This window comes from Lynx canadensis, chromosome A3 (genome assembly GCF_007474595.2).
Source record: "Lynx canadensis isolate LIC74 chromosome A3, mLynCan4.pri.v2, whole genome shotgun sequence".
Classification (NCBI taxonomy): domain Eukaryota; kingdom Metazoa; phylum Chordata; class Mammalia; order Carnivora; family Felidae; genus Lynx; species Lynx canadensis.
The window spans coordinates 89,687,270-89,701,384 of NC_044305.1; the positions used below are offsets into that span (position 1 = coordinate 89,687,270).

Genomic DNA, 14,115 nt, shown 5'->3' on the forward strand with positions numbered 1-14,115 from the left:
TTGCAGGCCATTTGATCTCTGTCACAACCTCTGTCTTGTAGTGTGAAAACAACCATTAGATAACACATGCACGAATGGGTGTGGCTGTGTTCCAATGAAACTTCATTTACAGACACAGATGGCAAACCAGATTTGACCTATTAGCTGTATTTTGCCAAGCCCAGGCATAGATAACTCTTTCAAGGAGTTTGGTAGGAGGAGTGAAGTGAAAAAATGAAGAAGTAATTGAAGGGGACAAGGAGTATGTGAATGTGTGGTGTGTATTTTAAGATGGGAGATTCTAGAGCATACTATTTGCTAATGGAAAGGAACCTGTGAAGAAGGAGAGGCTGATAGTATGGCACAAGAAGAGAGTTTAACTGTCGCAGTAAACTCTTGAATAGGCAAGCGGGGGTAGGATTAAGAGTACTTAAATTGATATTGTTCTGTGACTTGGGGTTGCTTGTGTGACATGAATATCCATGTTAACGGCAAGATCAATATGGGGAGTCTGTCCCTGTACATGGTGCCCACTTACAGGACCATTTAATATGATGAAGTAGGCCCTGGAGGAGAGCTCAGTGAGAAGATGGTGGCATGAAGCAGCTCATTTACTTAATTTGCTAGATTCGGAGTTTAATTTGGGACTTTGTTGGATTGGCTTGACCTGAAGCGAAACGTGTAGCTACCTTCATTTTTCTTGCAGGTATCTTCAAGACCCTAATTCTGATTCTGTGAACTGACAAGCTGTAGGAGTTGCAAAAAAGTTCTGGCTTAATATTCTCAGTCTGTTTTTCCACCGCATTTTACTTGGTTAGATTCTTGTCAGTAACAGTGGCTCACTTTGGCAATTATTACTACTGAGGAGGGAGGAGGGAAGGGAGCAGGCATCTACCTCACCACTCCTCTGCCTCCCCCACTATTGCAAGTCATTGTTCTAGACCTTTTGTGGGTACTTCAATTCCGGATTTTAAAAGGCATGTTTGTTCTTTCCCTGGGCAGTTCAGGCATCTTAATGATCTGAAGCACATTTCCCCCCAGAGTAGGCATGCTTTGCCTTTTGCAGACCCCAGTATAGCAGGATCTTCAGCATATTAAATCAGTACATATTTTCATGATGAGCACAGACAATAATCCAGGCAGTGAATTCTTTCACAGCTTTTTATGGTCATTGACTAGGCTACACAGAAGGGAGTTACAGAGGACTTAGGCACTTCTCGTCTGCTGTGTGAGCCTCCTATAACACAGACCTGCTTTCTGAAAGTCGTCTGTCACCTGCATTGACAATGTTTTCCTTTGGGATTGGGGCTTACAGACTGAAGAGGGTTTTCATCTGTGATCGTGCTCACTTTGCTCAGTAACTTCTAAGATAGGAAGAAATACGAGGAGAGTCTTTTAGCCATCCACGTTACAGAATTTCTGCTTGGCTTTTTAAATTAGTTTTTTTCTCAAACTATCCAGCGAGGGAAATATTAAAGCAAAAAGAAGAGTCACATCCCCCAGAGGTGACCACTGTCCTTTCTTGTGTGTCCAGGAAAATGTATATGTCTGTGCAAGCACATAGGCTCACACGTTTATCCTTTTTTTCTTAAAGCTTGAATGAGATCATACAATATATTCTGTTCTACAGCTTGCTTTCTTAACAGTCATATCTTTCCATACTAGGACATACTGATCCATCTCATTCTCTTCAGGGCTGTTTCTTCTGCCTGGAATGGTCTTGTCCCAGGTCTCTTTATGGCCTCCTCCCTTCCAGTCCTTAATTAAATGCCATCTTCTTGGCGATGCCTTCCTTAGCTGCCCTATCTAAAATCTTACTCCTTCTCTTGTCACTTCCTATTCCCCTTCCCTATTAATGAGTTTCTCCTGGCACTGATTATATATATATTGTTTTGTTTTATTGTCTGTTCCCCCCACTATAATGCACACCCTCTGCTGGGAGGGATTTATGACTGTTCATCGCCAAATCCCCAGCCTTTACAGTAATGCTCAGTAAATATCTGTCGAATGAATGAGTGAATGATTATGTTGTTTTTCACATTTGAGTGCAGCATAATTTATTAAATATTCCCCTATTGATGGGCATTTAAGTTTTCATTTAAGTTTTTCTCTACTTTTATGACCAGTGCTATATTGAATAGTCTTATATCTTTGTACTGTTGTGTACGATAAATTCCTAGAGGTGGAATTGTGAGTTTAAAGGATATAAAAATTTTAAAATTTGAATAGTTGTCTCCCCTCCCCACCCCCAAGAAAATTACAGTCCTGTGATAATACAGCGTATTATCAAATTACAGCCCTGTTAAGGGTGTCTAAGGACACCCATTTCCCAACACCCTGTGTATACTGGTTATAATCAACCTTTAAGCCATTGCCAATCTGATATATGGAAATGGTACCTCATCTTAATTTGAATTTCTTTCATTATAAGTAAAGTTGAATACCATTTCATATACTCACCTTTTGTGTTTCCTTTTCGCATATCTCTTTTTATCCCCATCGTCCTAATAGTTTGCTTTGCTTGTGTTTTTGCCAACACATCTTTGCTTTGGTACGTTTCCCTTTCTAGGCTGCAACCAGATCTAACCCAGAGAACAGTATACCTCTGGGCCACAGGTATTCTACACCTAGAACACTTCTAGCCCTGGTGTTCACATCTTCATCTGTTCTTCTTGCTCACAATTTTTGTTTATTTATTAGTGAAAAACAATCATATAGCATACAGACCAATCATAGTAGATGTTGGCTGGGTGCAAGGCACTGTGCTCAGCACTTTTTTTTTTAATCTCTTTAAGTGTCACAGCAACCCTATCAGGTAGTACTAGTTTGTCTCCATATATATAACTCATATATATATATATATATATATATATATATATACATACATATGTACATACATATACATATATACATATACATACACATATATATACATATGTGCATACATATACATATATACATATATACATATACACACACACACATACATATAAAGAAGGGTATTGAGACTGAGTAACTTGCTGGAATTCACACAGCTTGTGATGACCAAGCCAGGATTTGAGCCCAGGCAAGCTGCGAACTAAACGCTGAGCGCTATTGACTCCTGTACAGGCAATGGGCAACGTTGCCAGTTCTGTTTTCAAGAGACCCTTCTGCCTGTATGTTCCCCATTCAGAAAATTGACTACAATTGTGGAAACAAGAGAAACGTATTCATGTACAGCTCTAGAAGTTTCGTCTTTACTTATAAACTAGTTTCCACTGCATGGTTCAAAATCAAAATGATAGAAAAAGGCGTATGGTGAGAGGTTTCACTCCCACTCTTGTCCCATCTGCTCTATTTCCCCTGCCGTCTACTTTCCTTAGTTTCCTGACTTACTGTGTACTTGGAAGTAAATGTATGTGTACATACACATACAGAATTTTCCCCCTTTCATACTTATAAGATAGCATACTATATGTACTTTTTTATACTTTGGGTTTTTTTACTCAGCTCCTTCAAAGGTTTTAAGACCATTTTATTCCTCAGATATTTATTGAGTGCCTCTTCATCCAGGCACTGTCCCAGTTTTAGAGGGACATGCAAAGAAGCACAAGACACAGGAATCTCTGGCCTCAGGGACTTCACAGTTCTTCAGGCTGATAGCACAAGTGAATATAAAGTGTGGTGTTTATACGACATGATACTGTATTGGCTGATTTGGGCTTTCATACAAAGCACATGTAGCCTGCTAAAGTTATGAACAGGTACCTTGGTCTTTTAGGGCCAAGGGAGAGTCATTGAATTACAGGTCTCTTGAACACAAGAACTAGTCTTACTTATCTCAACATCTTCTTCAAGACTCTATTGGTGAACAAACAAATCTGTATTTATTTTAAATATAGACTTCAAGGAAACTTTTATATCTTTTTCATGAACCCAAAGGGAAGTGTTTTAGAATCATTTTGATTTTAGAATTCATCCTTGGCTGAAGGGTCTTGTCAAATTGGATTGAGATAAAAATTTCATGTGCCTAGTATAGAACCAAGGGAGGAGGGCTCATCTAAAAAGAGTTTGCTTTGGGGTGGCTCAGTCGGTTAAGCGTCCAACTTCGGCTCAGGTCATGATCTCATGGTTCGTGAGTTTGAGCCCCACGTTGGGCTCTGTGCTGAGAGCTCAGTGCCTGGATCCTGCTCTGGATTCTGTGTTTCCCTCTCTCTGCCCCTCCCTTGCTCATGCTCTCTCTGTTTCTCAAAAATAAATATTAAAAAAAAAATTTAAATAAACAAAAAAAATGAAAAGAGTTTGCTTTGGGCTCCTGGATGGCTCAGTCAGTTAAGCATCTGACTTCAGCTCAGGTCATGATCTCACAGTTCTTGAGTTCGAGTCTTGCATCAGGCTCACTGCTGTCAGCGCAGAGCCCGCTTCGGATCCTCTGTCTCCCTCTCTCTCTGCCCTTCCCCCACTCTTTCTCAAAACTAACTAAATAAAAGCATTAAAATTAAAAAAAAAAATAAAAGGAGTTTGCTCTCGTGGGGGTCATCTTCTTTCCCCTTACTGAGCTGTCCTCCTCTGTTTACTCCCCGTGGGCAGAAAGTAGAAAAGAGTCAGTTAGTCCCAACTCTAGTACAGTATTTTAGAACTGTGGGCAAACTCCCCTCCATTGATTTGTTTTGGGCCTTAGCTTGTATATATTACAACTTACTTCTATGAAAGACGTCTTTGTTCAGTACCCCCCCCCCCCCACAACAGTTCTGGACATTCCAGGACCATGTGGAGGCAGTGTGATACAGTGGTTAGAAGAGCAGACTCTGGAACTGGTCTTCTGGCTTTGGAATTCTTAATCTGCTACTTTGGGTTGTGACAAGTTGTGACAAATACTTCTTTGTGCTTTCACTGTCCCCACATAGACATCATAAATGTTAGAGATCTGTGAATATTTTTCCCACTGAGCTTTACAGCCAGGGACAAAATGTAAAGAGAAAATCTAGCCCTTATATTTCTCTAAGAACTTTTTATCAGGACCATAATGCAAATTACAACGTAACACGCACATAGTATATACATAACACATGTACCATCTAAGCATCTTAGTGCTTAGTATGATGCAAGGAATATTCTGCTTTGAAGGAGGATGGATCCCAGAGAAAAAGAAGCCAAGGTTAAGGTCACAGGGCTAATCATAGAACATGGGTTTCCTGCCCTTGGCTGCCAAACTGTTATTTGAAGAAGAATTTGTGACAGAGGCCCTTTCCTTTGGAAGCCTGTCACTGTAATAAGAAAAGAATCTCTTTGGAGGTATATTTTTGGGCACAAGGTAGGTTTGCTTTTCTCCCCTCATCGTTTTAGTTGTGGGAGTCTAGTGCTTCCTGCGCACCTAATTTGGGAGAGGAGGGAAACATAGGGTTGGAGGTGGGTGGGGAACATGGTCACTGGATGTGTATTATCCCTCCCCTGAATGTCTGGAAACCCGTCTTGCAGTGGGTGCAGGACAAGGGAGTCGCCTTGCTTCAGAGTCTGTTGGGCATTTTCTTTGCATGATAATCATTCTGATCCGTTCCTTTAGGCTCTTTATTGAGAAACTACCAAAGCATCGGGATTACAAATTGGCTGTCATTCCTGAAAAGAAAGACACAGTAAAGGTGGGTCTTCACTCTCACTGTTGCCCATCTAAAAGCTTCAAAGCAGCACAGACTAACTTCAAGGTAAAAGTAGTGGTGTCCGCATCTGAGCATCAAATCTGCCAACAGGAAATAAGGCCATTTCACCAGATCAGTTGTGAAGTAGCAGGTATGGGACAGTAGGGGGTATTTTGCATTGTTTTTGAAAACGTTGTTGCCATTGCCAAGTTGTCTTAAGTCACTTTACTTCTCTACTTCATTAGCTAGGAATTATCCTAATTCTCAGTTTTTGATTTTTGTGTCTCAGAAGTTAAAGGAGATTGCATTTCCCAAAGCAGAAGAGCTGAAGGCAGAGCTACTGAAACGATATACCAAAGAATATACAGAATATAATGAAGAAAAGGTAAGTATATAATAAAAAGGAAATTATTTTGCTTTCTTAGGCTGTGCCCTAGGATCGCGATACGATATTTTAACAGGTCTTGTGATTTTAGTGTCATAGTTTATTTTTTTCAGCAAAGGCAAGAAACTCAAAAGAGTAGAACACAAGTGTTTAGGCTGAGGATTCTAACATATTTAGCCTGCTTGTCCTGGAGGGTGATTTGAGGGACAGAAAATCTGTTGCTTATGTGCTATATCTAGAGGGAGAACCTAAGAGCAGTGAAACATTTCACTGAAACGTAAGTTTTTAGATCAGTGAATTTTGGGGTATTGATTCACATTTGGTTATACCTGTTTATAATACTTGTTTTTCAAGCTATTTTCAAATGCTTCTTGTTAGGAAGAGTTAGTTAGAGCACGTGGAGAAACTCCCAAGGCACTGCCTGTGGTCTGTGTCAGATGTGAAATTCGCACTGCCGGCAACTCCAGATTATTTTGTAGCGCTCTGCTGAGCCCTGTTCTGGACTCTGATGTTGAAAATCAGCAGAGAGGTAAACAGCTATGAGGCATATATTTCTAAGGTACCGAGTGAGTGAAAACCTTAATGAGGGTGATTGTTACTTGATGTTTCTTGTTAGTTTAAAATGTCACTTCGTACTGAGCTAGTCACCAGCTAAATTTTGGAGGCTTCCTTTTGGGTTAAAATTCTGTAAAGACCCCCTTACTTCGGATACAGAATGTATACATGGTAGAGTTAGAGAATAAAACTGTGTCTGATACAGATTATGCAGCGCGAACAGTAAGTTGCATCAAGATTTCAGTTAAGAAGAAAATATCTTAGTAAGAGCCATTGGGAAGGGTACTGAGGGGGTCGGGACCGTCACTGTCCTTGAAGAGTAGGTCTGCCGTGGCCTGGTAGACACAAGCGGTGACCACTTGGGCAGACGTGAGCTGCCGAGGGAGGCACAGATTCCGTGTTGGGAAATTGGGCCAGAGCAGGGGCACGCTTTAGGAAATCCCTGCCGCAAAGCCTTGTCCCCCCGAGATGTGAAGTCACCCAGGTGTCAGTTGTTAAGCTTAACTCCTTTCTTTGCAGAAGAGGGAAGCGGAAGAGCTTGCCCGGAATGTGGCCATCCAGCAGGAGCTGGAGAAGGAGAGGCAGAGGGTGGCACAGCAGAAACAGCAGCAGTTGGAGCAGGAGCAGTTCCATGCCTTTGAGGAGATGATCCGGAACCAGGAGCTGGAAAAGGAGCGACTGAAAATCGTGCAGGAGTTTGGGAAGGTGGACCCTGGCCTAGGGGGCCCACTGGTGCCTGACTTGGAGAAGCCCTCCCCAGATGCGTTCCCCGCTGTACCTGCCACGTCCACACAGCCTGCGGACTGTAATACGGCGGGAAGGCCTGCCAAGCCACCCGTGGTGGACAGGTCCTTGAAACCTGGAGCGTTGAGCAACTCAGAAAGTAGTGAGTCCACTTGTTCATGCCCTCTTCCATCTCAGGGGCAGCCAAACAGAGTGTCATTCTGAGGGGGTTGCCTAAGATTACCTCCATTATCCCACTCATCAGGCTCTGGTCACAGAAGCCCCTTTGATCGGTATTGCCATACTGTGTCCTGTCACGCTGGCCATAGTATGAAAGTGGCCTTTGCTCAAGCCGTGTAACTTACCTGGCCCCAGGTCGATATTCGGAAGAGCTCACAATGTCCTTGAAAGTCAGACCCTCAGCTTTTAAGGATTATACAGAGACTCGAAATGTTCAGTGAACCAGAGACCACTGTTGGTTCTCTGGAAGGGAAATTTCATAGCGCCACTTTACAATTCAGCAGTTGGCCTTTAAAAAGTGAAAAAGGGTTACCGAATGCTGTTTGCCCTGGAAGTGTTCCCAATCCTTAAGGAGCTTGGTCATGGTAAATACTATATGTAGTCAGTGATAATTCAGTCTGGTCATAACAGCTATTAGCAGTCTTTCCTCCTGTCACCAAAGCTTGCCTATCTGAGAAAATAACAATAGTGGCAAAATGATGATTATACCTTGATTATTAGAATAGATCTTTTGGGGAAGGAATTTCAAGTATCACATGAGGAAGTCAGCTTTGCAGAAGATCCACTTCAAAGGGCAATGTGAGAGTGGGCAAGGGATGCCAGACCCCGAAGCCTGGCCTTTAGGTTTCTCCCCACATACTTGGCAGGCTAATCTCCCACCACTGCCTGTTCCTTCGCATGTATTCCGTGCTCCAGTCAGATTGGACTCTCATGTTCCCGGAGCAGCCCCTGGACTAGCTTATCCAAAGAGGTGTGTTACTATTTGCCCTGAACCTAAAATCTCCTTTCTCTATTTCTGCCTTCCCTGCTCATCTTAAAGTTTTGCCAGGTCTCCTTCCCTTCAATCAGATTGATTCTGTTCTTGAAACTCTCAGGGCTCTTATTATCTGTAATGCAGTTGACATCATTTACCTGATAGTGTAGTCATTTGTCAGTAACTAGATTTTAACTTTTTACTGGTTGGGGCTTGAGTCTTATTCATATTTGTGTTCCCTGGAGGTTAAGCACAGTGTATGCACTGGAATGCACTCAGGAAGTGATTATGGAATTGAAAGGAAAGGACTGTGCCAAGCCTTAATTCAGAATCCTCAGATATTGTCATCAGACTATCATGTGACTGTGTGGTCCCTGGTTTGTTACCTCTCCAGCAATTCAGAGCTCGCTGTTGAATGTGCAGAAACAGAACATCCTTTTGCACTTAAAAAATTTTTTTTTGTAATCTTTATTTATTTTTGAGAGAGAGATGGAATGCGAATGGAGGAGGAACAGAGAGAGAGGGAGACACAGAATCCGAAGCAGGCTTCAGGCTCTGAGCTGTCAGCACAAAGCCTGACACAGGGCTCAAACCCATGAATGGTGAGATCGTGACCTGAGCCGAAGTCGGACGCTTAACCGACTGAGCCACCCAGGCACCCCATGTACTTTTTGTGTTTTTCTTTTTAAATGAAAAGTGACCATGAAAAACACCCTAATTTGAGCCTGTGGGCTCTCTCTCAGGGCTTTTCCGTGGTGTCCAGGGACTGGGCCTATCCTTGGCATTCTGAACCAGGCTTATAAGCTGCTCTGTGCATTCATGCCTCTTTTGAGGACCAGAAGGTGTTTTTCGTGGTTTTGTTCTGGCACTTTAGCGTTCTTCTAAATGAATAAATTCAGCATTAAGTAGTTATCCAAAGTATTTTCTGTTACCCAGGATATCTCTGGTGTATTTCTTTATAAGTCGTACTCTCCAATATTCTTATCTGAGATAAAAGACTTAAAATAAAAATAAAAGCTCAGTGGAGTGAGGAGGTTATTTTTTTTATCCTCTGTGTTAGACTGTGACAGAGAATTCCTGGATAGCTCAGGAACTTGTTTGTTTTCTTTTGTTTTTCAGTTTTTGTTTTAGTTTTAAGTAGGCTCCACACCCAGCATGGAGCCCAATGTGGGGATAGAACTCATCACCCTGAGATCAAGACCTGAGCTGAGATCAAGTGTCAGATGCTTAACTGACCAAGCCACCTAGGCACCCCAAGAACTTGTTTTAAGTAGTAGGTTACCCTCATCTTGAGTGATTAAAGCCTGTTTTCTTAAAGTAATGTACTTGCAATGGCTGTGCCCACAACACTCTTCCTTCTGTCGTTAGGCTGAGATCCCCACTCACTGCCCTTAGTTCGAGGAACCCCAGTGATTTGGCTTTGCCCTCCCAGGACTGCCTACTCTGGGGCCTGCTTGGGAAGCCTCTCCCTGTGGTCTTACACTTTTCTCCTTTCTCCATTACAGCTCCTACAATCGACGGACTGCGCCATGTGGTGGTGCCTGGGAGGCTCTGCCCGCAGTTCCTCCAGTTAGCCAGTGCCAACACTGCCCGGGGAGTAGAGACATGTGGAATTCTCTGTGGAAAACTGGTAAAAAACAAACGCTTTCCTGAGCTGAGCCTGTTTCTTCCCCCTTGGCCTCCTGTGACTCTGAGAGAAGATATCCAGGGTCAGTTACTCTTTGCAACGATCCCTCTGCAGAAGGAACCATGGATAGCATAATGCAATGTTACTTTGGATTTGGTGACCTTGCATTTCATTGATTTTCTCAGTCCCTTGAATCGAACTGATTATTTTAATTCTAGTAGTAAGAAATAGCTAATTCTAAACTTGGGAGACCAAGAGTCAGCGTTACCTATATATCAGTTTCTGAGTACCTGCTTTATGGTAAGCCTGGGAATATAACATATGTAAGGCTATGAGCCCAGCATGCGTCCACAAAACCTACCAAAGCATTTTGGAGCAATGGGAGCTACACCCCCGAAGAGAAATAGCACGCTGAATGGTATACGCAGTAGAGCACTAGGAGTTGGGAGGAAGGAAAGATCACTGAATAGAGGCACTTGAAGAACCCATTACTAACTACTGAATGAATAAATGAGTGAAGGCAATAGACTAACACTGAGCCTTTGAGGATGAGAAGGACTAAGAGAAACAGTAAGAGGGAAGCTACCCTAGACATGAGCAAAAGAAGAGAAATGGTACTATCCTGGAGCTTCTTGGGAATCACAGGCAGACACTTGTGGCTGCAGCCGGAGGCACCTGTGGCTTTGCAGAGTGCCCTTTGCAGTGCATGTGAGCAGCTAAGGTTGGGAACCGCTGAGGTGAGGGACTCAAGGAGCACGAGGACTCTTGCTGGGGTGGGAAGGGCCTTCGCTTGTATAGATGTTTAACTTGCCACAGCTGTGACCACGTGGGGTTGCACAAGTGCCAGGGAGTGGTGACAGGCTGTTTTTCTCCTTTGACAGATGAGGAATGAATTCACCATTACCCATGTTCTCATCCCCAAGCAAAGTGCCGGGTCTGATTATTGCAACACCGAGAACGAAGAAGAACTTTTCCTCATACAGGATCAGCAGGGTCTCATCACACTGGGCTGGATTCATGTAAGCAATTCCGAGCTCTCTGAGGGTTAGTCCTCTCTTCTCTCACCATGTTGTAAACACACTGCTTGTTTCTTTCTTTGAGCAAAGTGAATTGCATGCAGATTATTTAGATGAAGGTTTTTCCCTCTTTCAGATGCAGACTTGACGTTCCTAGCATACTTGACTGCTTCCACTCCAGTATTGATTTCTGGGAACTACTTAGGGCTTTTTCATTTTCTTCATTTTAAAAAAATGGTTTAATGAAAATGAACTTCTTTCCCTAAAGTCCCAGTTTCCTTGTGAGTGTGAATGGTGATAAAATGCTGGCCTAGAGTATATGTGGATATTGACTGTGGAGGTTCTGCCTACTTCATACAAATGGTGTTCCTGAAAATATCCTGAAAATATTTTAATGAACCAAGGAAGTTAATTAATTCAAATGCTTGCATTTGGTCTTTATTAAAGCATAAAGCAGCATACACCTTTATGTAAACCAGTAGGGTCCTTAATATAGTGGATTTTCAAGTGTCTTCTGTAGCCTTCTGGTGATATTTAGGTAAAAGGTAATTCTACCCCTAAAGAGTATTTCTGCATTTTCCTTCCTATTCCTTTTCAGCCAGTCACTCCACAAACCAAGCTACTTTTCGTGTTGTGTGATAGGCTTACATACAAGCAAGTCAGCTCGTTTCTGGATTTGGGGAGATTACACATACCTGTATGTTACAATTTGGGAAATACTGACCTGGGAGGCAGTCCCATGTGCCTGTGTCCTTTCTCCATTCTGTGACATTAGTATTTGCCTTCTATTGTGTATCTTCCATTATAGTATATGGGAAGTAGAGAACTTTTTTCTTATCTGCTGGGGGATACAAATTTGAGAAAGACACGGCTTTAGTCTCATAAAGTAGATTAGACAAAGAGACAAGTAGTAAGTCTTCCCGGGAGGCAGAATGTGCCAAGTGCCTCGAGAAGTACAAACAGCACAATCAAATCGAGGAGGGAAGGACTGCACCTGGCAGGATTTACTAAGATTTTGACAAGATAGGCTAAGGGAGAATTCCATATGCAGGGGGCAGCACTGGAATAAGCAGACTGTGTTCCTAAGACGTTGAGGTCCAGTTTGGGGTTTATGTCAGGAATGGTAGTAGATAAATAGGCTTTAATGTGATACATTGGAGCAGTGTTCTTGGGGGGAGGATCTTGGGTGGATAGGCAGAATAGTTCTGCTTTTTAGTAAGTGGGGAACTTTTAAAGGTTTTTTTTAAATTTTTTTTTTTTTAACGTTTATTTATTTTTGAGACAGAGAGAGACAGAGCATGAACGGGGAGGGTCAGAGAGAGAGGGAGACACAGAATGGGAAGCAGGCTCCAGGCTCTGAGCCATCAGCCCAGAGCCCGATGCGGGGCTCGAACTCACGGACCGTGAGATCGTGACCTGAGCCGAAGTCGGACGCTCAACCGACGGAGCCACCCAGGCGCCCCTTTTTTTTTTTTTTTTTTTTTAATTTTTTTTTTTTTTAACGTTTATTTATTTTTGAGACAGAGAGAGACAGAGCATGAACGGGGAGGGTCAGAGAGAGAGGGAGACACAGAATGGGAAGCAGGCTCCAGGCTCTGAGCCATCAGCCCAGAGCCCGATGCGGGGCAAAGGTTTTTGAGTAGAGCAATGAATGATATGATCAAAGCCATTCTTTAGTATATCTAACATAAAGGCAGTTTTAAAGTAGGTCGAGGCAGGGAGATCATTTAAGAGGTTAGCGTGCTGATAAAATCTAATGATGAGAGCTAGGGTGATGGCATTGAATTTGGGAAGGAGATGAATGTTGAATTTCAGAGGATGTGGGGAATGAGTGAGAGGATGATGAGTAAAAGCCAGTGATGACAGAGAGCAGGCCTGACTCACAGGGCTGGCAATGATTATCCCATAAGCAGAAACAGGGGCTCCAGGAGGATAGCTTACTTTGGAAGCAGGGCTAATTGTGTGTTCAGTTCTGAGCATGTTGAATTTAAAGTGTATGTGAGACATTTTGTCAGTGGAGGTAGTTATCAGGCAGTTGGCAGTGTGGCTGGCGCTGGGGGGCAGGGTCAAGGTGGGAAAGAGATCTGGGAGACCTCTGCATAGAGCCGACCTGAGAAGCCTTGGCACTGGAGAAGAATGGAGAGCAAGCTTGGGGGCAGGCCACCCAGGGGAGCGCAGGGAATAGTTGGTAATGAAGCAAAGAGGCGTGAGAGCAGGGCAAGGACAGTGTAAAGGCACAGAGCCAGAGGAGGAAGAGCACTGCAAACGTTTAAGAAGTAATGGGGATCGAGGATGTGGTCATGGTGAGACGGGCACTAATTTTTTTTTAAGATTTTATTTTTATGTAATCTCTAACGCCCAACATGGGGCTTGAACCCACAACTCTGAGATCAAAAGTCACGTGCTCTGCCAACTGCGCTAGCCAGGCACCCCTACACACCAATTTTTTGAAGAGTTTAGCTCACGGGGAAAGGAAGAAAATGGGATGGTGGCTTAAGGAGTAGCCAGGTTGAGAGAATATTTGCTTGATTTATGGTTTAGCATAAAGGTTTGAACATATGTTTTGTTTTGATTTTGTTTTTTTGAAACCTTTGTATTTGAAATATATAAGAAAGTACATAAGGGTAAATGGATATTTCAGTGAATCATGAAACAAAACGTCTGTGTACGTGCATGACGCAGGTCAAGAGATAGAACATTGTGAGAGGCATGGTCCCACCCCCATGCTCTTGCCCTGTCCGCTTCCCCTCTGATACAGGCAGTCTCTCTCCTGACTTTTCCAGAAGTCCTTTGCTTTCTTTATAGTTTTACTACCCTAAATGCATATCCCTGAACTCAACAGTTTAGTTTTGCCTGGTTTTGAGCTTTATATAAATAGAATTATATGATACATATTCTTCTGTATCTGGCTTCTTTTGCTCAACATTTTTAAGGTTTACTTACATTCTTGTATGTAGTTGTTTCAATATGTTTGTACACCCAGTGAGCCAGCAGAGCTTAGTGGAGCCAGGAGAGGAGATGTAAAGGGGCAGAGACAAGGGAATGCGGAGGTAGGAAAGTATTAAATCAAAAGTACAAAAAGGGGGCTCATCTTCATATGGGGGAGAAAACACTCATCCCTCTGAGACAGAATTGAAGGAAGAAAGAAAGATACAGAGATTTTGGAGGTCTGTTTGGAGGGGTTGACGGAATTCCTTTCATTCAACAGTGTTGCAGTC

General features: G+C 42.8%; 1 protein-coding gene across 5 annotated transcripts in view; it reads left to right on the plus strand.

The window, feature by feature from the left end:
* LOC115510725 (STAM binding protein) overlaps window positions 1-14,115 on the plus strand; it is a 50,335-nt gene that overhangs the window by 6,758 nt on the left and 29,462 nt on the right. For all 5 annotated transcript variants that reach the window (XR_004343415.1, XR_004343413.1, XR_004343414.1 and 2 more), the window contains exons 3-7: window positions 5,525-5,600; window positions 5,887-5,982; window positions 7,057-7,423; window positions 9,760-9,884; window positions 10,763-10,900. Coding sequence is in view for 2 of the 5 variants with exons in the window: in XM_030310871.1 (XP_030166731.1) it covers window positions 5,525-5,600; window positions 5,887-5,982; window positions 7,057-7,423; window positions 9,760-9,884; window positions 10,763-10,900 (802 nt within the window). In the remaining 3 variants the exon portion in view is untranslated. The remainder of the gene's footprint in view (window positions 1-5,524; window positions 5,601-5,886; window positions 5,983-7,056; window positions 7,424-9,759; window positions 9,885-10,762; window positions 10,901-14,115) is intronic.